This window comes from Mesocricetus auratus, unplaced genomic scaffold (assembly GCF_017639785.1).
Source record: "Mesocricetus auratus isolate SY011 unplaced genomic scaffold, BCM_Maur_2.0 Super-Scaffold_100027, whole genome shotgun sequence".
NCBI classification, from domain to species: Eukaryota; Metazoa; Chordata; class Mammalia; order Rodentia; family Cricetidae; genus Mesocricetus; species Mesocricetus auratus.
Genome location: NW_024429208.1, coordinates 2,042,714 through 2,070,372, shown reverse-complemented (window position 1 = coordinate 2,070,372; position 27,659 = coordinate 2,042,714). Strand labels below are relative to the sequence as shown.

The following is a 27,659-nucleotide window of genomic DNA, read 5'->3' as shown; positions in this document are numbered from 1 at the left end:
TGGCACACGCCTTTAATCCCATCATTCGGGAGGCAAAGGCTGGCGGATCTCTGTGAGTTCGAGGCCAGCCTGGTCTACAGAGCGAGTTCCAGGACAGCCTTTAAAGCCACAGAGAAACCCTGTCTCGAAAAAAAAAGTCCCCCTTTGAAATGTTGGGGTGACTACCCGTGAATCGCTTTGGGGAGAGGTGACAACATTGAAGCTGGTCCTGCTACAGGGCCACCCTTCCCTGCTCTGGACCTTAGGACAGACACCCTAGAGAAGCAAGCTCCTACCTGGCCGCTCGGTCTTGTCCTCCAGCCCATGGCCTGGCTCTTGACCACTCCTGAGCTTCCAGGAATTCCCTTCTTGTCTTTTCTTTTTTCCCCTGCTTCCCTCGCCCCAGGGAGTCCTGCTCATCTCCTCATTGCTCTCTCTCGCCTAGAAGTCACATCGTGAAACTGAACCCCAACAGTGTGAAACTGAACCCCAACAGCATCCATACACTCAATATCCAATGTCACAAAGGTTACGTTATTCACTGTTTACAGTCGTCTCTAAGACCTCCCAGTCAAAACATCCACAGGGGCCACACTGGAGTCCCCAGACCATGACACTCCAGGAAGGGCTGTGGGCCAAACAAAATGGAAAACAAGAGAAAGATGATGGGTTCCCCCGAGGGGTGGCTACAGAGGATGCCCAGGATGAGGGGCGGCTACGGAGGATGCCCAGGATGAGGGGCGGCTACGGAGGATGCCCAGGAAGAGCCTGGTGATGCCCAACTCCTCATCTGAGCTCCCATCTGAGTCCCACTTGATTTCCTCTTAGCTCCCTCTCCCTCCTTCCAAAGGACCCAAGCCTGACTCCATTCAGCCACCACACAGAGACACGTAATAACCGTTTTCTTTTATTGTACTTAGAAGACTTTCCGGGGATGGGGTGCTCGGTGGGACCGAGGGGGAACCTGGTGGTCTCCATGGCCTCGGAGCTTTCTGTCCTTGGCCCAGGTGGGGCCCTTCTTTCTCCTGGCTCTGAAGTCTCCGCAGGCCCCGAGTCCACTGGGCTCCCAGGAAACCCCTCCCAGCAGCCTCCTCCATCACTGATTGGCCTCTCGATACTTGTGCATCAGGTCACTGACATCCGAACTTTCCACTTTCACCCAACCGTCCTCCTTCATGTGGTACACTGTGAGCGGTTGAGAAAAGACCACGGCGTCAACCCTGCCTTCAGTGGTGTGGCGTGGGTGGCATCGGTGACTTACATGGGCATTCGCGCACCCCCACACACCACCACCACCCACCCCAACACACACACACACACACGCACACACGCACGCACACGCGCACACGCGCGCGCACGCACGCGCACGCACGCACGCATGCTGAAAACCCTTTTCTGGGATCTGAAAATTCTCCATCCTCTCCCCCAGCCTAAATCCCCACCCCTTCTCCCAGGTGTTTGGGGGACGCCTGTCTCTTACTATTGACCACGCCCCCGGAATAGCAGTCTCTGTGGGTGGCGTGCACGATAGCCCTGCGGCCAAGGTCATAGGCCTCTTGGGGACTGAGGTCCTGCCGGTAGCCGCTGTCCATCACCCCGTAGGCGTAGGTGTTCCCGCTGCCAGTGGAGAACATCCGTCCCGAGAGCCGAGTCCCGTTTTCGTCTACGTAGTAGAGTCCTGGGCCCTAGAAGATGGGTGGCCACCCTGAGTTAAATTTGGAAATGGTCTGTTGATGGTATAAAGAGACTCAAGTGGGACTCCCAAGGAGTGGACGGCACACTTAAGACAGCGCGCTTCGGCAAACATCAAAACCTGGTGTTGGATGGGGGGTGGGTAGTGTTCAGTGGGTGAGGGACAGCTCACCCAGGGTGCGGAGCACAGGAGCAGGTCACCCACCTTCTTGTCCCAGCCACAGATCATGCTGCCCATGGAGAGGCCCATGCCCCGGTACTGGAGCATCATGTTGGAAAGCAGCTTGGAGGCCGCGGACACGGAGATGCGTTCTCCGTTCCGCAGGTAGTACAGCCTAGGGGAGGAGGAAGGAGGCCTCAGGGGCGGCAAGCCAGAGGCAAGAGAGGGTTGTGGAGATGAGCGCTTGGAAGGTTTGAACTGGTACAGCGTAAGAACAGAGGAAAGATTCGGAATTGACGATACCTGAGCCACATTTTCAAAAGGCCCAGGAAAGGGACACCAATCCTACAGGGTTGATGGTGTCCACATTAAATAATCGATAGACTACCCGGCTTATAAGCAGGGGTGAGGACTAAGATTTGGGGGATTTTTCATCGCACAAAGGCTTTTTGAAAAAAATCGCTTATTAGCGCTAGGCTGGATCAGTGTGGATAAGGGGTCTGCAAGATTTGAGGACTGAGTGAAGGAGATAAGGAAATCTGCCCACCTGCATTCCTTGGCCAACAGCCGTTCCCAGTACTGACAGTCAGCCGCACAGCCAGACATGGTGCCGAGCAGGTAAGGGTTAATCTCGATCACCTTGTTCACCCTTAAGGTGCCTAGAAGGGTTTGAGATCAAAGGAAATGAGCCACAGCTGCTCCATCCTGAGGGGTGTGCAGCCCTCAGGCTCAGAGAACAGCTCCAAGACCCTGGCTGCAGAGCTCGCGTGGGTACTCACTGATGTAAGTCCCCGCAGAGGCCCGGGAGTCCACGGCCACGATGACTCCATGCTGGAACTTGAAGGCTAGTGTGGTTGTGCCGTGGGCCATCTCAATCTGAACATTCCTTTCTTGGTCACCACCAAAGGACCTCAGGAAGTCCGTGGGCTAAGGGAGAAGAGGACGGAAAGGTGGCGTTGGACACCTCAGTGGCAGCAGACTCCCGGGCAGGTTTTCGGAGAGCAGTGGCTGAGGAAGGGTCCGGGATTCTCTAACCACCAACAGCCAGACTCTAGATGGCGGAGGAAAGGCATGGCCATCCTCCTTTCTGGTTTCCAGTGCAAGGGGACAAAGGTCCCGGTAACTGACTTCAAGGTGTGTTTCCCCATCCATGGCTCCTTCAGGTCTCACAAAGCACATTTTATTAACATGTTCTCATTTCACAGTTGAGAGGCTTGAGACCTAGACTGCCTAACGTGTTCTAGGACGCACACGGGTGGGCTGTTGAGGCCAGATTAGCCACCCAAGTTCACAATGCAGCAGTGGCCAGTCTGTGAATGTGGTGATTTCTGCAGTGCCTTGCGATGGGCACCCTCACCTTCTCTCTCTCTCTCTCTCTCTCTCTCTCTCTCTCTCTCTCTCTCTCTCTCTCTCTCTCTCTCTCTCTCTCTCTCTCTCTGTCTCCTTCTCTCCCTCCCTTCCTTCCTCCCTCTCTTCCTCTCTCCCGTGTCTTCATCCCCACGTGGGTTGTAAGGACCGCCTGGATGCTGCTTCCTGGACAGTCCCTCCAGGCTTCCTCATCCCCTCAGATCCAGGCAGACCCTCCTTCCTCTGCCTCCCTCAGGCATCTCTCGAGAGTCCCTACAATCCTCACCTGCATCCCCTGTGGAAGTGCGAGCTCCGGAGCTTGCACAGAGAAACTGTAGTGTCCCGGGTCCGAGCGATACCCTCTTTCTGCACCCAGGGTGGCCCACTCGGGGCGCTGCCCCCGAGCGCCTCCGCACAGATCCAGTAACGCCATGACCGTCCAGCCCCGGAGATCCGTCGACTCTCCGACAAGGAAGTGAAAGCGAAAGCCACAGCACGGAGGGGAGGGAACCAGACACCCCCCTCCATCTCCTGCCCTTTTCGAGAAGAGCCCAATCAATGGGTGTCTGAACTAAGAATGCCATACTGGGGACGAGTTTCCGTGCGGCCCGGTCGGTGAATCCAGCTAGAGAATGGGCCGCGGGATGGAAGAAGAGGCTCGCCTGCAGAGGCCGCCTAGCAGCGGGGTACGTGAGAACGCACCGGCCGGCATCCTCTGGGAACAACGGAGGTCTGGATAAAGAGAGGAGTATCGGGCAGCCAGCGTCACCTAGGCGTGCGTCCCAGGTCCCTGTCTGGGGGCCGGGCAGCATTCAAACGAGCATCATTTTAGAGAAACTGGAAAATACGATAAAAGGGGTCCTTAGGTCCTGGGACGACGGGATGGCATGGGGAGACACCGCAGTGCGTGAGGATATGTCATTCAATGAGAGGGCGCAGTTCGGGTCTTTCCCTGTGGTCCCTCCCAGGGCCCCTCTCGGCTCAACAGTCTCACCACCCGTAGGCCACCCACGAGAACGCGCCCTTCTGCCCGGGGCTGCTCGCCAAGCTCAAGTCTGAGCTGAGCTCTCCTCCCTCCTAACTTTCTAAACCCCGCCTCTCTTTGCAACCTGTGCGGACCTCATCTGCCCAGCAACTGCTGGCGTCACACTCGCCTGCCCCTCTCTGAATGGAAGAGATTCACTAGATAATCTTGCTGGTTTCTTTGAGATTATCCCCCGTGCGTGTGCCCCCGAGGAGCCGGGCAAGAGGATCTGGAAGGATCAGAGAGGTCGAGGTGTGGCACCCTGGCTTCCCCACCCGCAGCTGAGCTTCCTCCCGCCTCAGCGAGGAAGAGTGGGACTCTGAGATGTAGCTGCCATGCCTTGGGGTGTGGTGAGGGCGGGGGGGGGGGGGGGGTACCTCCCGGTCCTGCTCAGCCCCGGGAATCCGGCGGTGAGTAAGTAACAGGAGGACCCAGCAGTAAAACAGAGTTGTGAAGAGGGGCTGCGTGTGGGGAAGAGCCCCGGCTAACTCGGTGAGCCGTTTGTGGATGCAGAGAAACGGGAGAAGCCGCAGTACAAAACGCCAGTTTTATTATAAATATCAGTAGCTCACGGGTTATCCATAGGCCAGCCTATGCCTTCCGTTAATCCCAAACTGCTTCACTGTGAGCATTTCTTCTCATCCAACACCGCATAAACCAGGTTTGCCCGTGCTGTGATACCAGAACAGTACCAGGAGGGGGGGAGGCAGGAGTTCAAGGTCAGCCTGAGGTACCTGAAATCGACTCTATCTAAGGGGCCGGGGTGGGAATAGCATTCATGGTAAACTCCAGCCGTCTCCTAGATGTTACATTTTATCCTGTGACCAGTACCTCAGTTCCTCAACTGAGCCTGGTCAATGGGTGTGATAATATCTTTGCTCCCGGGTTCTCCGCCACACCTAGCAGAGGACAGTGCTGGAGGGCGGTCGGCAGGTCCAGAGGCCTGTCCATCTGAAGGAGCCTTGAGAGCCTCCACCATGGCCCGGTAGCGACCTCCAGTCTTTTCCATGAGCTGCAGGTGGGTGCCCTGCTCGCAAACCGAGCCTTCTTCGAGAAACAGGATGTGGTGCGCCTGCTCCACCAGGCTGAGCTGCTGGGTGATTAGCAGCACGGTTGGAGAAGCCGGTCCGGGGTTCTCATACAGGAGCCGCTGGACCTGCAGAGACACAGACAGACCTTGAGGGCAGGGGTCTCTGCCCTTCTGGGGCTAGGACACACTGCCACCGGCCAACAACCCCTAGGGTGCTGATAGCCCTGGTCTGAGTGCTTCTCTCCAAACCTTTGTTTTGTTAAGGCCTCTGCACAAGAGGTGGCTCAGATGGGCAAAAATGTGAAGTGGAGGGAACTGGGAGCTCGTGCCTACCCATAATAGTCTACACATAGCACTCTACCCATAGTAGTTTACCCATAATAATCTACAAATAATAGTCTACACATAATAGTCTACACATAGTAGTCTACACATAATAGTCTACCTATAATAGTCTACACATAATAGTCTACACATAATAGTCTACACATAGTAGTCTACACATAGTAGTCTACCCATAGCACTCTACACATAATAATCTACAAATAATAGTCTACACATAATAGTCTACCCATAATAGTCTACACATAGTAGTCTACCCATAATAATCTACACATAATAGTCTACCTATAATAGTCTACACATAATAATCTACCCATAATAGTCTACAAATAATAGTCTATACATAATAGTCTATACATAATAGTCTACACATAATAGTCTACACATAGTAATCTACCCATAATAGTCTACCCATAATAATCTACACATAATAGTCTACCCATAATAGTCTACACATAGCAGTCTACCCATAGGAGTCTACCTGTAATAGTCTACAAATAATAGTCTATACATAATAGTCTACACATAGTAGTCTACCCATAATAATCTACCCATAATAGTCTACCTATAATAGTCTACAAATAATAGTCTACACATAGCAGTCTACCCATAGGAGTCTACCTGTAATAGTCTACAAATAATAGTCTATACATAATAGTCTACACATAGTAGTCTACCCATAATAATCTACCCATAATAGTCTACCTATAATAGTCTACAAATAATAGTCTACACATAGTAGTCTACCCATAGCACTCTACACATAATAATCTACAAATAATAGTCTACACATAATAGTCTACCCATAATAGTCTACACATAGTAGTCTACCCATAATAATCTACACATAATAGTCTACCTATAATAGTCTACACATAATAATCTACCCATAATAGTCTACCTATAATAGTCTACAAATAATAGTCTATACATAATAGTCTACACATAGTAATCTACCCATAATAGTCTACCCATAATAATCTACACATAATAGTCTACCCATAATAGTCTACACATAGCAGTCTACCCATAGGAGTCTACCTGTAATAGTCTACAAATAATAGTCTATACATAATAGTCTACACATAGTAGTCTACACATAATAGTCTACACATAATAATCTACCCATAATAGTCTACCTATAATAGTCTACACATAATAGTCTACCCATAGTAGTCTACACATAATAGTCTACCCATAGTAGTCTACACATAATAGTCTACACATAATAATCTACCCATAATAGTCTACCTATAATAGTCTACACATAATAGTCTATCCATAGTAGTCTACACATAATAGTCTACACATAGTAGTCTACCCATAGTAGTCTACCCATAATAGTCTACACATAATAATCTACCCATAATAGTCTACACATAATAATCTACCCATAATAGTCTACCTATAATAGTCTACACATAATAGTCTATACATAATAGTCTACACATAGTAGTCTACACATAGTAGTCTACCCATAGTAGTCTACCCATAATAATCTACCCATAATAGTCTACGTATAATAGTCTACCCATAGTAGTCTACACTTAATAATCTACCCATAATAGTCTACAGATAATAGTCTACCCATAATAGTCTACACATAATAATCTACCTATAATAGTCTACACATAATAGTCTACACATAATAATCTACCTATAATAGTCTACACATAATAATCTACCTATAATAGTCTACACATAATAGTCTACACATAGTAGTCTACACATAATAGTCTACACATAATAATCTACCTATAATAGTCTACACATAATAATCTACCCATAATAGTCTACCTATAATAGTCTACACATAATAGTCTACACATAGTAGTCTACCTATAATAGTCTATACATAATAGTCTACCCATAGTAGTCTACACATAATAATCTACCCATAATAGTCTACCTATAATAGTCTACACATAGTAGTCTACACATAGTAGTCTACACATAATAATCTACACATAGTAGTCTACACATAGTAGTCTACCCATAATAGTCTACACATAATAATCTACCCATAATAGTCTACCTGTAATAGTCTACAAAATAATAGTCTATACATAATAGTCTACACATAGTAGTCTACACATAATAGTCTACAAATAATAGTCTATACATAATAGTCTACACATAGTAGTCTACACATAGTAGTCTACCCATAGTACTCTACACATAATAGTCTATACATAGTAGTCTGTTGTACCTGCCTGCGCAGCCTGCATCTGCGAATGTAGCGAGGTGGTCGGGATAGATGACACAGAGACCGGTCGGTTGCTTTAAGAAAACTTTATGCTTCCCAAGTCAGCTTAGGAGGGGCCCCCCAAGAAAAAACGCTCCCCTTTTTAAGGACTTCTGCCATCCATCTACATACAATTCTCCAACCGAGCTCTCACATACCTCTCACAGCTCTCCCAGACTTCTCACCCTCCTGGCTGGTGGTTTAATCTCCAGCCCCAGAATCAGGGAGACACAGCTGGGAGCAGGAATAGGCATCTAGCCGTAGGGGGGATCAAAGTCATGGTGTTTCAGTGAGCAAGCCCTTATCTGAGCCCTATCAAGAGCTTTATAGCACTGAATTGTTTTCAGTAAACATTATCTCACAGTTGCCTGCTCCCAGGCCTAAGGGGAAGTGGGTCTCTGTTCAAGGTCTGGTGTCCCCACAGTAGTCTACACATAGTAGTCTACCCATAGTAGTCTACCATAAGCTGGGAAATTTTAATTTTTTAGGTTTTATTTATTTATTTGTGGGTTTTTTTTCAAGACAGGGTTTCTCTATATAACTTTGGAGCCTATCCTGGCACTCCCTCTGTAGACCAGGCTGGCCTTGAACTCACAGAGATCCATCCGCCTGTTTTCCTCCCAAGTGCCAGGATTAAAGGCGAGTGCCACCAACACCTGGCATAAATTTTTAGCTCTTAATTTTTCTTCTTTCATATATCACATCCTGACCCCAGTTTCCCCTCCCCCTCCCAATCCCTCCCCTCTACCTCTCCTCTCCCCCATCACTCTTCTGTTTCCCTTCAGAAAAGAGCAGCCTCCCAGGGATATCAACCAAACATGGCATATCAAGTTGCAATAAGACTAGGGTTGCCTTGTCCAGCCTTCATATGTGGGATTTTGTTTTTACATTCAAGAATATATATTCATTTATGTTTTGAGAATTCCGCATACATACACACACACACATACACACACACACATTAATTTATGCTTTGAGAATTTCACACATGTATACAATGATATACAATCACACCATCTCCCATTTCCCTCCTCTCCCTCCCCCCCAAGGACACGCCCCACACGTCCCCTTCAGTACTGCATACACATTTTTAAGTAACCCACTAATAAACTTGAGAAATTTTATGTTCAGTTTAAAGAAATTTAACTTCAGAGCTGGGGAGACGCTGTGGAACATTGCTTTGTACTGTGTGAAGATGTGTCACCGTGACTGATTTCAATGAAGAGCTGAATGGCCAATCACTAGGCAGGAAGAGGTTAGGTGGGACTTCCGGGGACAGAGAGGACTCAGAGAGCAGGAAACCAGAGTCTCCAGGGAGATGGTAGCTAAGCCACGTAAAAGGAGGTAGATTAAAAGATATAGGTTAACTTAATGAGCCTAAGCTAAGGCCGAGCTTACATAATTAATAAGAACTCTCAGAGTCATTTCTGTGAGCTGACTGCACAAAGAATAATCTGTCTACCATGGGATATCCTCAGCAGTTAAAGCACTGACTGCTCTTCCAGAGGACCCAGATTTGAGTCCCAGCACACACATGGTGGTTTACAATCACCCATAACCCTAGTTTCTGGGAATCCAACACCCTCTTCTGACTTTCCAGGGCACTAGGCACTTGTGCAATGCACACACATATTCAGGCAAAACACTCATACACACAAAAAATTAAATTCTCATACACATAGAATAAAAAGATGCACATATACAAAATAAATAAGTGTTCGTGCACATAAAATAAATAAACATAAAAATGTAACTTAGTAACAAAGAACGTAATAGTTCGGGCAGATGGCTTGGATTTGGATCCACTGCTCAATAGCTGTGTGACCTTTAGAAGGTTAATCAACTGTTTTGCCATTCACAGACTATGCAGAGCCAGGACTCCCGATGGACGAATGAATGAGTACAAAGGGCAGGGTAACATGTCTGGGACACGGTGCCAGCTCAGCCCACATCCACACTGTTACAACAGAGGCTCTTCTCACTGGTTCTCAATGTCCTGGAGAAAAGCTAACGGGACCTGACAATTCCAAAGATAGGCTTGAACAGTTACATTGTTGGTGTAACTGATGACATGAGCAACAGAGTCCAGATTCCATGGGGCCGAGACCTTAGGAAGGTCACAGCAGGGTAACCGCTCCCCCAGAGGTAGCAGCAGGAAGATTGCCGTGGGTCTATGTTATAAAATATTGTTTTAACTGAGCAAAGATGTGTTACATTTGTCTATGCTGTAGAATAGTATTTTAACTATGTGAAGGTGTGTTACATATGTGTCTGCTGCATTTGACAATGTAAGGATGTTTTCCATTATGTATAGATGCGTTGTATTTGTTTCGCCTTGCCTGCCTAAGGCACCTGATTGGGCTAATAAAAAAGCTGAATGGCCAATAGCTAGACAGAAGAGGGATAGGCAGGACTGGCAGGCAGAAAGGATAAATAGCAGGTGAGGGGGGGATGTCCTCCTGTATATATGTTTCTCTTATTGGTTGATGAATAAAACACTGTCTGGCCAATGAGGCAGGAGGATAGGCGGGACTAGATGAGGAGAATTCTGGGAAAGGCAGGCAGAGGGAGCCCGCCAAACACAGTCGCCATGCAAGGACTGGGAAGAAAGGGTGCTCCAGGCGCCCTCAAGTAAGATAAGACCACATGGAAATGCATAGATTTATAGAAATGGGCTAATAATTAAGACAGAGCTGGACAATAAGAAGACCTAGCTGTTGGCCAACAGTTTAATAATGAATATAGTTGTCAGTTGTGTTTATTTGGGGATGAAGCAGTTGTGGGACCTGGACGAGACAAGAAGCTCCCGCAATAAGCAGGAGGAGTCTAGGCTCGGGGAAAAAAGAATGAGAGAGAGAAGAAAGAGGGGAGAATGTGGTGAAAGGAAAGGGAGATGCCCAGGACCAGCCAGGCAGACACAGAAGAAGCAGGAAAAATAGGACACACAGAAAGAAAAGGTAAAAAGCCATGAGGCAAAGAGAAACAGGTTAATCTAAGTTAAAAGAGCTAGCCAAAAAGGAGTCTAAGCCAGGCTGAGCATTCAAAACTAAAAAAGTCTCAGTGTCATCATTTGGGAGCTGGGTGGCAGCCAAAAATAAGAAAGCCTGCTGCACGTCTGAGGCCGGTACGGTCTCAGAGTTTCAGAGACTAGAGCAAGATGATCTCAGAAAGAGGAAGGGACAGACGGCTCACCCGTAACTGGTTGTTGGCATCCAGGGCACTGGTGGCGTCATCCAAGATAAGCAGGCGCGGTTTTCGGATCAAAGCTCGGGCCAAGGCCACAGCCTGCCGCTGCCCCCCTGACAGCTGGTTCCCAGACTCACCCACCTCTGCGGAGAGAAGAGACCAGCTGAGATGTACATAGGTGTACACACACACACACACATACACACACACACTCTGACTCTCTCACACATACACACAAACACAGACACATTTACACACAAATGCACATACACACAAATACAGAGACTCTCTCTCTCTCTCTCTCTCTCTCTCTCTCTCTCTCTCTCTCTCTCTCACACACACACACACACACACACACACACACCCCAGAGGCAGCCGGAAGGGAGGCCCTGGGAAGATGGATGGAGCTCTGAAGATGTGAATCACAAAAACAAGAGTTTCAGCTACGAATTGAAATCCAAAGGGCAGGAGGAACTGAGTAACAGAGGCAAGGTTACCAGAGTCTGGGGTGAGACTGAGATACCTGTGTCATAGCCCTGAGGGAGTCCAGGGATGAAATCGTGGGCTCCAGACTCCTTGGCCACAGCTGTGATTTCCTCCATGGTTGGATTCCGGGTCAGGCCGTAGGCAATATTTTCTCGAAAACTTCTTCCAAATAGCAGTGGCTCTTGTTGCACCGCGGCCACCTAAGGTGAATTGTGAAGAGCCACAGGCAGGAAACACGGGAGTGTCACTGTCTAGGGACTACAGACTCACGAGCGAGTGCACACCGCGCAGTCGCAAGTGTCCCGCGGACTCACGATCAGGTGCACACCGCGCAGTCCCGTGTCCCGCAGACTCACGAGCGAGTGCACACCGCACAGTCGCAAGTGTCCCACGGACTCACGAGCGAGTGCACACCGCGCAGTCCCGTGTCCCGCGGACTCACGAGCAGGTGCACACGGCGCAGTCGCAAGTGTCCCGCGGACTCACGAGCAGGTGCACACCGCGCAGTCCCGTGTCCCACGGACTCACGAGCAGGTGCACACCGCGCAGTCCCGTGTCCCACGGACTCACGAGCGAGTGCACACCGCGCAGTCGCATGTCCCGAGGACTCACGAGCAGGTGCACACTGCACAGTCCCGTGTCCCGCGGATTCACAAGCAGATGCACACCGCGCAGTCGCGTGTCCCGCGGACTCACGAGCGAGTGCACACAGCGCAGTCGCATGTCCCGCACACAGCCCCCACTCTGCCCCGATTGCCTGCACCACCACCACCCACCCCCCCCAACCTTCTGCAAGAGTTTTCACTGAGATTATTCTCCTGGCTTGATCTCCTTCCCTCCTCCTCCGCTCACCTGAGTGTGCAGGTAGTGGTGATCATACTGGACCAGGGGCTGTCCGTCCAGCAGCAGCTGGCCCCCCGTCGGCTGGTACAGATTCTGCAGCAGGGCGGCCACGGTACTCTTCCCTGACCCGTTGGGCCCCACCAACGCCGTCACCTTTCCAGGATGCAGCGTGAACGTCAGCCCCTGGACCCAGAGAAGCACATGGCAAAAGCTCCTTTAGCTTGGAGAGTGTGTCACTGGATAACATGACATATTACATAGATAACATGACATAGTACCCAAGAGGAAAAATAAGAGATTGCACAGTAGTCCCTGGCCTCTGTACACACAGGCTTCTGGGATGACACCACCGAAGGAGGAGAGAGAGAGAGAGAGACTGGGGCAAAGGTGTGGTCGGGAAGCGTTGAGTGAAACTGGAGGGTGGAGGCTGAGCATTCCCTCCGGGGAGCAGAAATCCTATCTGCATCACACGTGACAGCTGGAGTCACACTGTCACCGTGCCAACTCCTTTGCTACAGGGACTTTCTCTTAAATCTTTTTTTCGATTCATTTATTTAATTTTATACGTATGACTACTTCCCCAGCATGTGTGCATCTGTGCCGTGTTCATGCCTTGTGCCCACAGAAGTCAAAAGAGGGTGTAGGATTCCCCCTGGAAATGGAGCACGTGGTTGTGAGCCACCCTTTGCATGCTGGGCACCGAGCTGGGGGTGCGCTCTGCAAGAACAGCGCATGCTCTTAGCCGCTCAGCCATCGCTCCAGGCCCAGAAGCCTTCTCCGTGAAGCCTCTTCTCGGTATCATTGGAAAACCAAGTCCGTGTTTGGGTTGGGGTGATGTAGAGACACATGGTTCTCATCCACGCCTTTGAGGGCTAGGAAAAGGACCTGGGCCATTGGTAAGAGGATGGAAGGGGTGAAGATGGGAGGGTGGGATTCAAGATTGAGGAGGGGGCGCATACCTGAAGCACCTGGACATCGGGATGGTTTGGATAGGCAAAGGAGACGTCTTGGAACTCGACGAGACCTTTCATGTTTAAGGGCGCCAAAGAGCCACTGAGCGGAGAGCAAGGACTCCGGTCCAGGTATTCAAATATCTTCTCTGAGGAGCCCACAGCCCTCTGCATCCAGGGATAGTAGGAGAGCAGAGCCTGCATAGCAGAGAGGAGTGTGGGCGGGGCCAGGACGGGCTGTGAAAGCAGGTGGGTGTTCTAACCTGCTTTGACAGCCTTCAGTGATACGAAGAGGCAGAGAGTCAAGCAAAACATCAGACAGCAATGGGCAGGCAGAGATAGCCAATGGGCAGGCAGGGATCGCCAATGGAGGCAGGCAGAGATAGCCAATGGGCAGGCAGAGATAGCCAATGGGCAGGCAGGGATAGCCAATGGGCAGGCAGGGATAGCCAATGGGCAGGCAGGGAAAGTCGAGGCACTGTGGCGGGGGAGGGGCAGGACAGGGGTGGGGGGAAGATGTCGAGGGTGGGTTGGGCTCACCTGAACGGCAGTGGTGAACTGCAGTTGGTAGAGAACAAAGGAGACAAGGTCTCCACTGCTGACAGCCCCTCTGACCACCAGCTGCCCGCCCATGTACAGGATTCCCACCTTCAGCAGCATTCCCGAGATCTACGGGGAAACCATGTGATAAAACGGACCGGAATGGTCACAAGTGGAGTCCATTCTCCCAGACATAAAAGACAACAGCTCAGGGGTTCCTCCATGTCCTCATCACAATTTTAAGGTGTGTGTGTGTGTGTGTGTGTGTGCGCGTGTGTGTGTGCGCGCACGCGCGCGCGCGCAGAGGCCAAAAGAGGGCGTCAGAACCCCAGGAACTACAGTTGCAAGCAGTTGTGAGTTGCCCTACATAAGTGTTGGTCATCTGCGGTTGTATTTTCCACAACAGGGTTTCCCTGTGTAGCTCTGGCTGTCCTGGAACTGGCTGTCCTCAAACTCACAGAGATCTACCCACCTTTGCCTCCTGAGTGCTGGGATTAAGGACTTGTGCTCTTAGCCGGGGTTGGTGGCGCACGCCTTTAATCCCAGCACTCGGGAGGCAGAGGCAGGCGGATCTCTGTGAGTTCAAGACCAGCCTGGTCTACCGAGCAAGTTCCAGGACAGACTCCAAAACAATACAGAGAAACCCTGCCTTGAAAAACCAAGCAACAAACAAACAAACAAAAAGACTTGTGCTCTTAATGCCTGAGCCATCAGATAATTCTCACATCAGAAGCCTCTGTAAAGAAGTTCCCCCACCCCAGGGGAGAGAGTGAACACAGTTTATTAGTCCTTTCTTGTTGCTGTTTTGCTTGTTTTTACTTACTTTTTAAAACCTACATTTATTTATTTGTTTATATATAAGTGGCTGCTATGGTTAAAACCCACATTTATTTGCTTGTTTATATGTGAGTGGGTGCTATGGTGCACCTTGTGGGGGTCAGAGGACAACTTTCAGGGGTCAATTATCTCCTTCTGTCACGTGGGCTCCAGAGATGGAGCTCGGGGTCATCAAGTCTGGCGGCAGGCATCCTTACCTCCTGAGCCATCTCATAGACCTACACCCCCACATCATAGCCCCGAGATGTCTGGGAACTCACAGCAATCCTCCTGCCTCAGTCTGAGTACTGGGATTACAGGTGTGAACCACCACATCAGCTTTTACTCCCCCTTTCCAAAACAGGGAAACAGCCTGAGAAAAAAAGGTTAATGTGTGCGTCCGTGCGTGCGTGCGTGCATTCGTGCGTGCGTCTTTGCATGCGTGCGTGCGTGCGTGGTGACAGACAGAGCTGGTTGATGGCAGGATGGAGCCGGGAACCTCTAGTCGCTCGCTTCTAGTTCCGTCATTATCACAGATGCCCCCGGCCACCGGCCTCTGGCCCCTTCTCCTGGCTCCCACGAGCTCGCCCACACGGTGCCGGCGTGAAGCCCACACACAGTGAAGCGCAGGAGTGGGTGGATTTCCGAGGGGCAAAGGAACGACCCGGAGCTGGGAGAGTGGTGTCTCGCTAGCGCCACAGGCCGAGCAGACTGCTTGCCCCTGTGGAAGGCTGCTTCCCAGCACCACCAGACAGGGAGGGAACTAAGGACAGAGAGCGAGTGACTGGACACCCCAAGCCGCTCCGCCCCCCTGGAGGAGGGACAGAAGCAGGGTTGGGAAACAGTAAGACGAAGACGATGTGATGGGACAGAGGAATGGGAGCACTCACGCTCGTGGTCCAGACTTCGACGACGTAGGCCAAGGCCTCCTTCTTGCTGAGCGCCTTCATTTCCTCCAGCTTCTGCCTAAACTTCTGGGCCTCTCCCTCCTCGTTGGCAAAACTCCGCACCGTAGGCATCGCCGACAGGGCCTCAATGGCCACCTGCGTGGACTCCGCTAGAGACTCCTGCACCCTCGCTTCCAGCGACTGTGGGGGGAGACGAGGGCCCGGAGACGTCACGCGGGTGTGCAAGTGAGAAAGAATGCCAGTACCTAGGCTACCTGCCTGGAGAATTAAAGTCAAGAGCCAGAGGGACAGAGGAAGGTCTGCAGCCATGCTTCTAGGTAGAAGATGGGAGGAGGAAGCTAATTCAGCGTCTTTGTTTTTACATCTGTGCGTGCATCATGTGTATATAAGTGTCCACGAAGACCAGAAGAGGGCATCAGACTACGTTGTGAACTGCCTGGTGTGGGTGTTGGGGGGACCAAACCCGGGTCCTCTGGAGGAGCAGCCGGCACCCTTAGCCCTGAACTGCCTCTCCAGCCTGGGGTCTGATTCACAAGGGCAGACTGTGGCGGGAAGTTAGACGAGAAGGCTGAGAACATGGCTGTGGATGCAGGGCAGGGGGGGGCAGGGGGGGCAGCAGGGGCAGGGGCTCGGGATGACGGGGAAGCAGTGGAAAGTCTCACCGAATACAGTCGACCCCTGAGGACGTACCTTGTACACCTTCCCCAGCTTCTGAGGCAGGAGGAAAAGCAGGGGCAGGGCGGCCAGGGTGACCAGAGTGAGGGACACTGACCCCCAAAACATGAACGCCAGGAGACACAGGCCTCTCCCCAGGTACCACATCAGCAGGTTCAGCTTGTCACTAATAGACTCACAGACCTTGGATGTGTCCTCAGTCACCCGAGACGTGATGGAACCTGCCACGTTGAGGACAGGAGAGACAGTGAGTTCACAGAGACGAGGGGGAGCTAAGGGATGACAGGGGACCACGGTGGGCACATGTCAGCGCGGCGTCCCGAGGAGGCTGCAGCTAGCAGGGGTAGGAGCTTGGGTGGGTGTGGGAGCTTCGGTGCAGGGACAGGGAAAGGAACATTCCGGCAGACGTGTGTCGGCCTATAACGAAGTTGATGTAGCTGGGTGTGGCGGCACACACCTTGAATCTCAACACTCTGGGGGTGGGGGGTAGAGGCAGGGAAGGCCAGCCTGCTCTACACAGTGAATTCCAGGCCAGCCAGGGCTACACGGTGGATTTCTAGTTCCCTGAATGCTTTCTTGACTTCTCAAAGACCATGTATATTTGTGCTGTGTCCTGACACTGGTCATCCAGTAGACATAGAGAGAAGGGAGGTTGCTGCCAGGAAAATGGAGACCCTGGTGTCACCCATGGTCACTGCCTATGCGCATCTGTTTTTCAAACGAGGCAGTGGGACATCACAGCTGAGGTTTCCATCCGTGGGGAGTTTTGAATGCAAACACTATTTTTCTTAGTAAAGAGGACAATGTCATGTGCCATGAATAGGGAGGCTTGGGGGAGGGGGGTTTGCAAAGCTGGTAGAGCTTTTGCTGGACATACAGGAAGCCCCGGGTTTTAAGACAGGCTCTGGTGTAGCCTAGGCTAGCCTCAGATTGGCTGTGTGGATGAATGACTTTGAACTTCAACCTCTATCCCCTGCCTCTATCGCCCAAGTGCTGGGATTGCCGCACCCCGTTTATATGGTGCTGGGGGTTGATCTAGGCAGCATGTGTGTACATGTTTATGGGGGGGTGCAGTTGAGGGCGTATATGGATATATATATATATATATATATTATACAATGAAAAGGCTTTGTGAGACACCTGCTTGGTTCTGCAGGAAAAACCCTGTCTCCTGGTGAAGGACAGCCCGAAACACCTCTCCATGCGCACGGCTGTGCATGTGGCCCATGGTGGTGTTGTAGATGCCATCGCCAGCAAACTCCAGCGCTGTACTAGAGAGTTGGAGAGATGGATGGAGGATTAGGCGTGCTCCTTCCTGGGACAGAGTCCCAGCATTCCGGCCTCTCCCCTCCCCTCCCGGGGTCCCCGTTCCCATCCACCACACCTGGCTAGGGTGAGAATGGACATGAGCCAGATGTTTCGAATGAAGCTAGAAGCTGTCTTGTCCTGAAGAATCCAGTCAGTGATGCGGCCCGTGAAGAAAGGAATGGCCATTTCCCCTAGGAGAGAGGGGGTTATCTCAGCTGCGAGGGTTACGAACACACCAGTTGTGATCTCCTCATGCTTCTCACCCTTCACCACTGTCCAGAAAGCAGGAGCTGAGCTCGCTGACCCAAGCTTATTCAGGGACATCAAACTTTTCAAGGACTAATTAAGAAAGATGGGGGGGGAGGGGTCTTGCGCTCCTTTAAGCCCAGCACTCCGGAGGCAGAGGCAGGCGGGTGTCTGTGAGTTTGAGGTCAGCTTGGCATACAGAACGAGTTCCAGTACAGGCTCCAAAGCCACACAGAGAGACCCTGTCTTGAAAAACCCAAATAAGTAAGTAAATAAATAAACAAATGAAATGTTTTTAATGTAAAAAGCAGATTAGCAGGGCTTGCGGCACATGCCTTTAATCCCAGGACTTCGAGGCAGAGGCAGGCTGGTCTCTCTGTGAGTTTGAGGCCAGCCTGGGCTACACAGTGAGTTCTAGCAGAACTACATAGAAAGACCCCGTCTCAAAGTGGGGGTGAGGGGTGGGGAGAAAAGATGGCAATGTAGAGAGAAACCGTCACACTAGAACTGTGTGTGGTGCAAAGTTCTACTCCCAGGAAGACCCTGTCCTCAGCACCCTGGTAAGAGCTCCCACTCAGGCCAGGGGCCTTGCCTTCCCTTTCCGCCTACGTCATCTGACAGTTCCCGGGACCACTTTAATCTTCCTTTCTGCCGTTACTGGATTCCTGCTGTCCCCTGTGGCTGCCCTTTCGCCCTGAGTCCCCCTTACCGAGACAGGAGAGGATCAAGATAACCAGAACCAGGTGGAGGCGCCGCTTCTCCGAACCCAGGAAGCCTAGCAGCCGATGCACCATGTCTCCAGCGCCCCTGCGGTCGCTGGGCGCCCAGAGGCTCCCCAACTTGTGCCATAGGGCGGCTGCGGGCAGTGCTGCTACATAACTGAGAACGAACGCGTCGAGGCGGCTGCCCCAGTGCAGCTCTTCAGCGTTGTCGCGCTCCCGGAGTGCTCCCCAGGAGGCCAGCTCTCGGAACGAGGCAAGTCCCGGCTGGGCTAAACCCAGCGCCGCCGTCAGCGGCTGCAAAGCGGCCACCCATCCGTGGGCTCCCGTGGTGACCCCGAGGATCCCGCGGACCCCCAGCCCCAAAATGGCCCAGCGGCTCAAGCCCACCGCCCAGATCCGGAGCAGCGGCACCCCGGGAACCAGCAGGGAAAAGAATCCCGGGAGCCCGGGCCGCAGCAGCAGCCAGTCGGCCAGCGGCAGCAGCGCGGCCGCTAGCCAGGCGAGCGCAGCCATGGAGCGCGCTGTCCAGGGTCTGTTCTCTCCGCCTGGGACTTTCGGCGTCCCCGCTGCCCAGGAGTCTCCGTGGGAGAGAAGAAGGGCGGGCCCGGAGGTGTGCGCGGAAAGTCCCAGGCGCTGGCCAGAGCTGGTGGCGCTGGCCAGAAGTGCAGGCGTTTAGGGGAAGGAGAAACCGAAAGCGGCGGCCCTAATCGCTAGACACGCCCCCTTCTAGGACACGCGTGCCCAGGCTGGCCTGCCCGGGCTGGCCTGGAAGCTGCCCCCCGAAGTCAGAACTGAAGCTCTAGCCAGCAGCCCTGGCGTCCCATGTTTTACTCCGTCACTCCATTCTCCCGTGGCTTTCCAGCCTTCTTCCCATGCTCGCAAGAATTTTCCCACCAGCAGGCCCCACCCCAGCTTCAGGGCGGGACCCTGGGTCGTCACTTGTCTCTGGGCAGATTCGCCCTGATCAGGTTGGCTCAGGGCGCCAAGCGCCCGGTAGAACTGCCCGCCCCTTGCGCGGCGATGGGGCGGGGCATCGGGCTGCAAGCTGAGAGCGCCGCGCGCGGCCGCCGATTGGAAAGCCGAGCTCAGGCTCTGTTAGGATGCTGCGGGCAGGAGCACCTACCGCCGGCTTGTTCCGGACGGGAGAAGTCCACACCGGGGTAATGGGTCTGGGGGTGAGAGACAGCGGGTTGGGGTGACCAGAGAGCCCTCAAGCGCTTGGGAAGTGAACCAGGAGACCGAGGCTTAGGAAACCGGTGGCGCCCGGCGTTTGCGCTCCACAGTGAACGAAGGGTACACCCACCCCCTCCCGCCCAGAAGTGTGGTGTCCGGGGGGGATCTGTGGAGGGACCCGCACGCGAAGCTGGTGGGAAGGTGCGTACTTTGGCTGGAGCTGGAAGCATCTAAGGGAAGTTGCTACAAAGCGCTTTCGCTTTCACTCTGGTCTGCGCAGTGGGGTTAAATTAAGGGGGGCGGGGGTTGGGGACCCTGCGAATAGGTGCTAAGAAAGAGTCCTGAATGAAGCACCTGGGTGAAGGCTGTATGAAGGCTCGTTGAGAAGCAACTATACACCAAACAGCTCTTTGCTTAACCTGGCCCGGGACAACCTCCACCCTGAGAGAGGACAAGCTCTCTGGGGATGGGGGCCGCGCGCAGGGGGTGACCAGTGGTCCTCCTTGGCCCAGGTGCGGCCCGTTCCCCCCTCCTGCTCCCATGCTTGCAGGAGAACTTTGCCCCGGCCTAGGAGCTGGGGAGGAGATGGAAGCTGCTTTCTGCTCTCTGAAAGTCCCCGACCACACTCCTAGCGTGGTTTGGGAGAGCAGTTGTTAGAACGGAGTGGCCACTTCTGGCCTTTTCATTTGTGGTCAGTGCGTCAGAAAGCAGACTCCGGTGCAGGGTCCCCGGACATCAGAGTGAAGTGTGAAGTGGCCTGAAAGGTTGGGAAAAGCTCCCCCTAACTGCGGGAGGTAGAAGTCTGATCGGTCAAGGGTTCAGAGTGAGACCTGCGTGAGCTCGGTTTTCTCGGTGCAGCCACGGGTCTCTAAGGTGCCTTTTAGCTCAGGGGATGCGGAGGAAGTAGACGTGTCTTCATCCTCATCGCCTACCCTTAATTCCCTTCTTGGCCAGCTGCTCTCCTGCAGCTCCTTCCCTCCTGTGGAGAAGTCCCCTAGGTGAGACTTCTGCTGTCTCTGAACCATCCTGGCTGCTTCACCCTTCCCTGGGCTGCCGGCTGCCTTAGCCGCTGGCCTCTCCTGTCTCCCTTGCTCAGCAGCCCTGAGAACCTGCCCCTGAGTAAGGGTGCAGGTGGGCGATTCGGACCAAGATAGACCCGGCCTCGTGTCTCAGTGATTCACCTAAGTAGTGTAGACAGTCCGATCTCTGGGCCTACTTCCCCTGTCCTGGTCACCCTCTCAGACAGATTGCTTCTGCCTCTAGGAACCCATCCCTGCTTCTCTTTGCCCAGGGAAGCTGGGGCTTCGGGAGATGACTCCCTACGCTGTACCACAGCCAAGCTGTGCCGGTCTCCCACAGCCGGATACAACAGCCCAGAACGCAGGGACGCTCAGGCCTGAAGGACTGCGTGACCTTGAGTCAGTCACCTGGCACCGCCACCACCAGCGTTTCATCTTCCTTAAGATGAAGGGCCAGGGAGCTTCTTGCTCTGACAACTCCCCTGCTCTGTGTCTCTCTGCAGACAACCATCATGGCGGTGGAGTTTGATGGGGGTGTCGTGGTGGGCTCTGATTCCCGGGTGTCCGCAGGGTGAGTATCCTTAAAGAGCCGCCGCCGTGTGTTGGGAAGGACACCAGTGGGCCCCAAGTGTACATTTTGCACAGCATGGTAGCCATCCAGGAAGTGGATCTGAGCTTTCCAGCAAGCAATCATAATGCAATGCTGGGTAGGTGTTTGGACCTCCCAGTTCATGGGCAAAAGGGTCTGCAGGTCTGAATTTTTTTGTAGACGTACAGATTCGTGTCTCAGAGGGGCGTGGGGTAGGCTGCAGACTCGGCTGTCTGCACTTAGGATAAAAATGGTTTTGTCAGGCAGGTGTCTCATTTGCAGCACACTTTGAAGCCCATCTGCTTGGTCTTCCCTCCTGGCTGTTTTCTTCCCACGCAGTGAGGCCGTAGGATGACCTCACTGCTGCTTTTGCCATGTTCTGTAGAACTTCCACAGCCCCTCCAGGTGATTAGCAGCCAAGGAAAGCCAGGAAGAAGCAGGGTTTTCTTCTTTTATTACACTTTCTTTTTGAGACGGTTTCCCTGTGTAGCCCTGGCTGTCCTGGAACTCATTCTGTAGCCCAGGCTGCCCGCCTCTGCCTCCTGAGTGCTGGGACTACAGGTGTGCATCGCCACAACCTGGCTCAGAGGCACATTTTTTTTTCTTAACTAGGTGTTCTTTTTGTTGTTTTGCTATAAAATATAAGTCTTTAAAAGTCTAAACTCAGGGAGTGTAGTGTCTAAGATAGATAGAGTCTCCTGTAGCCCAGGTTGGCCTCAAACTTGCTATGTAGCTAAACTGGCCTTGAACGCCCAACCCTCCTGCCTGCACTGTCTGAGTGCCACCGTGCTGTGTGCCCTGCTGGGCTTTGTGCCTGCCAGGTAGGGACTATGCCACCTGGGCCACATCCCCAGCCCAGCACGCCTGACCGTGGTTAGCACGGGTGAATTACTTAGCTGAGGCAACATCTTTCTGCTTTTTCTGCTGTAACCCAAGCGTCGCAAGCCTCGCTGCTCCCTTGTCAGACCAACTTGAATGTTTGGCTCCTTCCCGACAGAGAAGCGGTGGTGAACCGAGTGTTTGACAAGCTTTCTCCTCTGCACCAGAGGATCTACTGCGCCCTCTCCGGTTCCGCTGCCGATGCCCAAGCCGTAGCCGACATGGCCGCCTACCAGCTGGAGCTGCACGGGTACAAAGCCCCCGGGGTCCTGACTCCCCTCCCAGTAGAACTCCTCAGCGGTGTGGCTTTGCCAGCTTTGAACTTGCATGGGAACGTCTGGGGGCTTTTGCCGAGAGGAAGTCACAGTAGTGACCCGTCTCCCCCGTGGAGACTTGGAAAGCGCGCATCACTGCCCTGATACAGGAAATCAGGAAGAAGACAGTGATTTGGCCCACTCCTAATATCAGGCAGCTGCCATATGAGACACCAAGGTCATTGGGGCGGAAGCAAGGCTTATCTGCTTTTACCCAGGAGGGCAGGGCCCTTAGAGTCCAAGGAGGGGCTTATCAACAGGAGCGGGAAGGTGGAGCCGAGAAAAAGAGGGTGACGTGGGACCCCCAGCTCCCCTGGGCATGCAGGAGAGAAGCTGGAGTCTGCGGCAGCTGCTGGTTCGAGCGTGATTGGCAGAGAGGGCGATGCCAGCCCAAGGATGGGACTCAGAGCAGGGTGCTGACCCTCGCTCCCCACATCCCCCCCCCCAGGTTGGAACTGGAAGAGCCGCCCCTTGTTCTGGCCGCTGCAAATGTGATAAGGAATATCACCTACAAGTACCGAGAGGACTTGTCAGCGCACCTCATGGTGGCTGGTTGGGACCAACGTGAGGGGGGCCAGGTAAGTGTGTCCCTTCCTGGTCCAGGGCTCCCCACTTCCCTCTTGAGAGACATGGAAGTCTCATGTCATTCTGGAAATGTGATCCGAAGACGGTTCCTCTAAAAAAGCACACTACAGGCCGGGTGTGGTGACACACACGCCTTCAGCCCCGGCACTCGGGAGCCAGGGGCACGTGGACCTCTGTGAGTTTGAAGAACCCGATATAGACAGAGTTCCAGGACAGCCAGGGCTACACAGTGAGACCCTGTTTCAAAACATACATAAATAAATAAATAAATAAATAAATAAATAAATAAATAAATAATAAGATGCACACTGCAGGCTCAGTTGTGGGGGTCCCGGGTCTTCACGTTTGCCCGTCTCCGTGGTGGAACTTGTGGGGTGAGCCTTGACTCCGACCTGCGGAACCTCTCTCTAGGTGTACGGAACCATGGGAGGAATGCTGATCCGACAGCCCTTTGCCATCGGTGGTTCTGGCAGCACCTACATTTACGGTTATGTGGACTCAGCATATAAAGCAGGCATGACCCCTGAGGAGTGCAGGCGCTTCACCACAAATGGTAACTGGCCGAGGGAGGGGTGGCCGGGGAGGGATCGTGGACACAGAAAGAAACTAGATTATGAAGAACCAAAGAATGCATACGTGGGTGACCATCCCATGTCCAAGCTTTTAAACAGTATTCACCTGATTATGTATGTGCATGTGCGTGAGTGTGTCTGTGAGTATGTCTGTGTGTGGGTTTGTGCACGTGTCTGTGGAGGCCAGAAGAGGATCCCCTGGAACGGGAGTTGTAGGCGGCTATGAGCCACCTGACGTGGGTACTGGGAACCGAGCTCGGGTCCTCTGTAAGAACAATAGTTGCTCTTAGCCATTGAGCCATCTCCCCAGGCTCACCCTGCAAACCCGGGAAATGTTTTAGATGAAAGAGAACAAGACAATGCTAAAAGAGACGGAGTTCTGGGGCAGTAGGGATGAACTGAATTGCTTTGAGCAAATCAAATAAGGGTATAAGATCACCAGCAAGCTGGGCGTTGGTGGCACACGCCTTTAATCCCAGCACTAGGGAGGCAGAGGCAGGTGGATCTCTGTGAGTTCGAGGCCAGCCTGGTCTACAAGAGCTAGTTCCAGAACAGCCTCCAAAGCCACAGAGAAACCCTGTCTCGAAAAACAAAACAAAACAAAAAAAATCACCAGCAATGTGCTGGGCTAGCGCTGCCCCGTGCTCCAAGCCACCTCACAGGAACTTGATTGCTCAACATTCAAGGATTTGGACAACGGGTTAATCTGTAGGTCACCTGAAGCAGAGAGCACAGTGGGGACATTCACAGTAGGGACACGGGCCGATGCTGTTTACGGGACATTTCCACAGATGCCTCTTCTGTATGATGAGTTTTGAGGGAGAGGCGGCACATGATTGGAAAGTAAAGGGAAGGGTGTTAAAGCTAAGCCGTTTCCTGCTCCTCTCTCCAACGCAAACCCTCTGCAGCCATCGCTCTGGCCATGAACCGCGATGGCTCTAGCGGGGGTGTCATCTACCTGGTCACCATCACAGCCGCTGGCGTGGACCATCGAGTAATCCTGGGAGATGAGCTGCCGAAGTTCTATGACGAGTGACTTGTCCCCGGACTCCCCGTCACAGAACCGGTGCTGTGTCTGGAATGGACGTCAGAAAGAAGCAGTGTAGGGGAGGGGAACTTCTTTCCAAGCCAGATATCAGCGTACACGTTTCATCCTTTTTTTAAAATAAATTTTATTATTAAAAAAACACTTGCAAATAAAAATAAATTGCAAATAAATGAAAGCACCCAACACCGAAATTAAACAGACCCAAAGCCTTCGCAACTTGATGAACTTCAATACAGTTGGAGTTGAGAATTGAAATGGAAGCTGTGATGCTTCTGTTAAATTTCATACCTTATCATCCTATCATCCTCTATCCGCAAGCTAAAACATCTTCCCCAGAGAAAGGGGGTGTCAGACACCAGGAGAAAAGGCCTCATATATGAGAGGTTACTATGTACCAAATGTTTTTTTTTAATTTTTAAAGATTTATTTACTTTTATTGCATGTGTGTGTGTTGACTTTTTTCTTCATGAATGTGTGTAGATCCCCTGCAGAGGCCAGAAGAAGGGTATTGGAAACCCTGGAATTGGAGTTTCATTGTGAGCCGCCATATGGGTGCTGGGAACTGAACCTGGGTCCTCTGCAAGAGTAGCCAGGCACTTAGCCACTGAGTGGTTTTTTTTAATATTGCAGACCAGGTTCTGGGGAGATGGCTCAGTAAGTAAAGGACTGGATGTGCCCAAAAACTTGGGACCGGATTCCCAGCACTCACACGGCGGCACCTGCCTGGGACTTCATTGCTGGGGAGGCAGAAACAGACCCGTGGGACTCAATGGCCAGCCAAATCAAGTTCCAGGCTAGGTGAGACCCTGTCTCAAAAAGTAAGGCGGACAGTGACTAAGGAAATCACCTGCTATTGACCTCTGGCCTCCACATGCATACAAGATAAATCTATTTTTCAAATAATGCAAGCCATAAAAGTTTCCACATGACCTCTGGGTGCAGCTCAGAGGTAACGCTCAGAAAAGGGCGATAAGATTTCACTCTGGGGCTCACAGATGAGGTTACAGAACCATTGTCCTTTGACAGGCAGCTGTCACAGGTCCCCCAGAAACCATGTTAAACACAGCTGCCAGTCCCCGCTTCTTTTCGTATCCTGAGGCAGTGCAACCATCCCCTTCATCCTGCTGCGGTCAAATGAAGTCGTCGTCCCCCGTCCCCCCCCGCCCCCGTGGCCCTGAGGCCGTTTGCATCTCCAGTGCTCAGTGCTGTTTTGCTAATAGACAACTAAATGAGCAATCATACTAAACTGACTCTCCAGTAAGATGGAAGGCTGAGCATACAGAATCAAGGTACTCTGAATGGTCCCGCACGGCTGGATGAGGTGCCTGTGGTGGGGTGTCTAAAATCACAACGCCCGGAGTTGCTTCTAGCCTTGCTGTTTAATTTATTTTGAAACTGAGATGGAAGTTTAAGAACCTCTCTCTCGAATGACGGCCACTGAGAACTCTGGGTAGGATTCAGAAAGCAGGAACTGAAAGTGTGAGCAGAGTCAGAACTCCCAAGCCTGCCCTGAGATCAGCCGCACTGCACTGTTGCTCAGTGGCAGGCAGGAGGGAGGTCTCCCTAGGAGAGGAACCGAGAAGGGACTGCAAGAAGAGCAGTACGGGGACTCTCCAAGCTCAGTTGGCCTTGAGCCCTCAAGCCTGTCACACGCCTGAGGCAGCACACAAACTGAAATGTAAACCTGCTCAAACTGGAAGGTTTCCCTTTGTTTCCGGCGATCAAATAACTGTCTCATTTCACTCTTCATTCCAAGAGTTTGAAACATCTACCAGAGGCAGACAGTTTAAAAAGCAACTGAGACAAAGGGAAAATGGAGTAAGAAAAAGAAAGAAAGCCAAGGCTTAAACCTATATATCTGGGTAGTAGTGGTGTATGCCTTTAGTCCCAGCACTCAGGAGGCAGAAGTAGGCGGATCTTTGTGAGTTCAAGGCCAGCCTGGTCTACAGAGCAAGCTCCAGGACAGCTAGGACTGTTACATAGAAAAGCCCTGTCTCTAAAAGCAACCAACCAAACAATAAATAAATAAATAAACTGCATAAATGTTAAGAAATAATATGGCCAGACCAATGACTCAGTAGGTAAAGGCGCTTGTCACCAAACCTAACTAGCCAAGTCAAAGGAGAATGCCAACTTCTTGGAGTTGTCCTCTGACCTCAGGGCACACATGCATCCTGCAAAATCAACAAACACCATATAACTGGCTTGCACTGGTTGGCAGATCCATGTAAAACACTGGATAATTTTGAGAGGCAATTGTTAACCACCGGCAACTTAATGTTAGCTGCAGTGGGAATGCCTATACTGTGGAAATCAAAAAATGTTACCAGTTGGGACTTTTTGGAGTTCTCAAAGGGCTAATTTAACAAGACACATATTTGTCAAAAGCCATCAACAGGACACAGTTGGCTCTGAGTCACCAGGCAGTAAAAGCGAAGAAAGAAAACCAGGCGGAAGACTAATAAAATTCTGTATTTAAATCTCCACCCCAAATACCAAAAGCTGTATTCAACTTTTAAAACCATGTGGGACAGGAACTGAGTGGTTTACAAGGGTACTAAAGCAATCCCTAGTTAATTTCAGAGAGCCAGATGCCTGCAAACTGTGTTCTGTAACAACCCTGAAAGAAAATTAGAACATGGCAACAAAATGACACTTCAAATCCTGGTGCTTTGGAAACTAACAAATACTGGTAAACAGGCATTTAAGACAAAACCACAAATGAAATAACCCCATTGGGAACTGTCTGGTAACAAATGTTACATACTGAAAATGCTACCTGTGACCAGTCGCAGCGCTAGAGGGGCAGAGCAGGCAGGTCTCTGTGAGTTCAAGGCAGATCCGGAATTGACTGTGAGATCCTGTCTCCAAAGGGGGAAAAAAGTTGCAGGTCCAGGGAAGCACAGGCTGTGGACAGGAAGTGAAGCCATGTCTACAGGAAGGAGGCAATGGAAGGGGCAATGTGATCAAAGCACATTTTA

At 51.8% G+C, this 27,659-nt stretch overlaps 3 protein-coding genes across 5 annotated transcripts; 1 reads left to right on the top strand and 2 right to left on the bottom strand.

Moving 5' to 3' along the window:
* Nucleotides 1-866: 866 nt before the first annotated feature.
* Psmb8 (proteasome 20S subunit beta 8) lies at nt 867-3,666 on the bottom strand. The gene is made up of 6 exons (XM_005086859.4): nt 3,465-3,666; nt 2,611-2,758; nt 2,379-2,490; nt 1,877-2,006; nt 1,460-1,664; nt 867-1,164 (listed from the first exon to the last, which is right to left on the bottom strand). The coding sequence occupies exons 1-6, from the start codon at nt 3,609-3,611 to the stop codon at nt 1,076-1,078; spliced, it is 831 nt and encodes a 276-aa protein (XP_005086916.1). The 5' UTR covers nt 3,612-3,666; the 3' UTR covers nt 867-1,075.
* A 1,069-nt stretch (nt 3,667-4,735) lies between these two features.
* On the bottom strand, nt 4,736-19,390 carry Tap1 (transporter 1, ATP binding cassette subfamily B member). Of its 2 annotated transcripts, none has more exons than XM_040732399.1 (11): nt 18,487-19,382; nt 17,608-17,722; nt 17,364-17,494; nt 16,239-16,444; nt 15,531-15,728; nt 13,825-13,953; nt 13,294-13,482; nt 12,344-12,517; nt 11,529-11,691; nt 11,012-11,148; nt 4,736-5,358 (listed from the first exon to the last, which is right to left on the bottom strand). In XM_040732399.1, exons 1-11 carry the CDS (start codon nt 19,010-19,012, stop codon nt 5,035-5,037), a joined length of 2,292 nt encoding a protein of 763 aa, XP_040588333.1. In that variant the 5' UTR covers nt 19,013-19,382; the 3' UTR covers nt 4,736-5,034. The 2 variants fall into 2 exon arrangements, with proteins under 2 accessions (XP_040588333.1, XP_040588334.1); XM_040732400.1 differs by lacking the exon at nt 4,736-5,358 and adding an exon at nt 8,926-9,144 and having other exon boundaries at nt 18,487-19,390.
* Nucleotides 18,618-25,114, top strand: Psmb9 (proteasome 20S subunit beta 9). Of its 2 annotated transcripts, none has more exons than XM_040732401.1 (6): nt 18,618-18,752; nt 21,195-21,262; nt 22,278-22,409; nt 22,922-23,051; nt 23,470-23,611; nt 24,539-25,114. In XM_040732401.1, exons 2-6 carry the CDS (start codon nt 21,204-21,206, stop codon nt 24,664-24,666), a joined length of 591 nt encoding a protein of 196 aa, XP_040588335.1. In that variant the 5' UTR covers nt 18,618-18,752; nt 21,195-21,203; the 3' UTR covers nt 24,667-25,114. The 2 variants fall into 2 exon arrangements, with proteins under 2 accessions (XP_040588335.1, XP_005086917.1); XM_005086860.4 differs by lacking the exon at nt 18,618-18,752 and adding an exon at nt 19,520-19,659.
* The last annotated feature ends 2,545 nt before the right edge of the window (nt 25,115-27,659 follow it).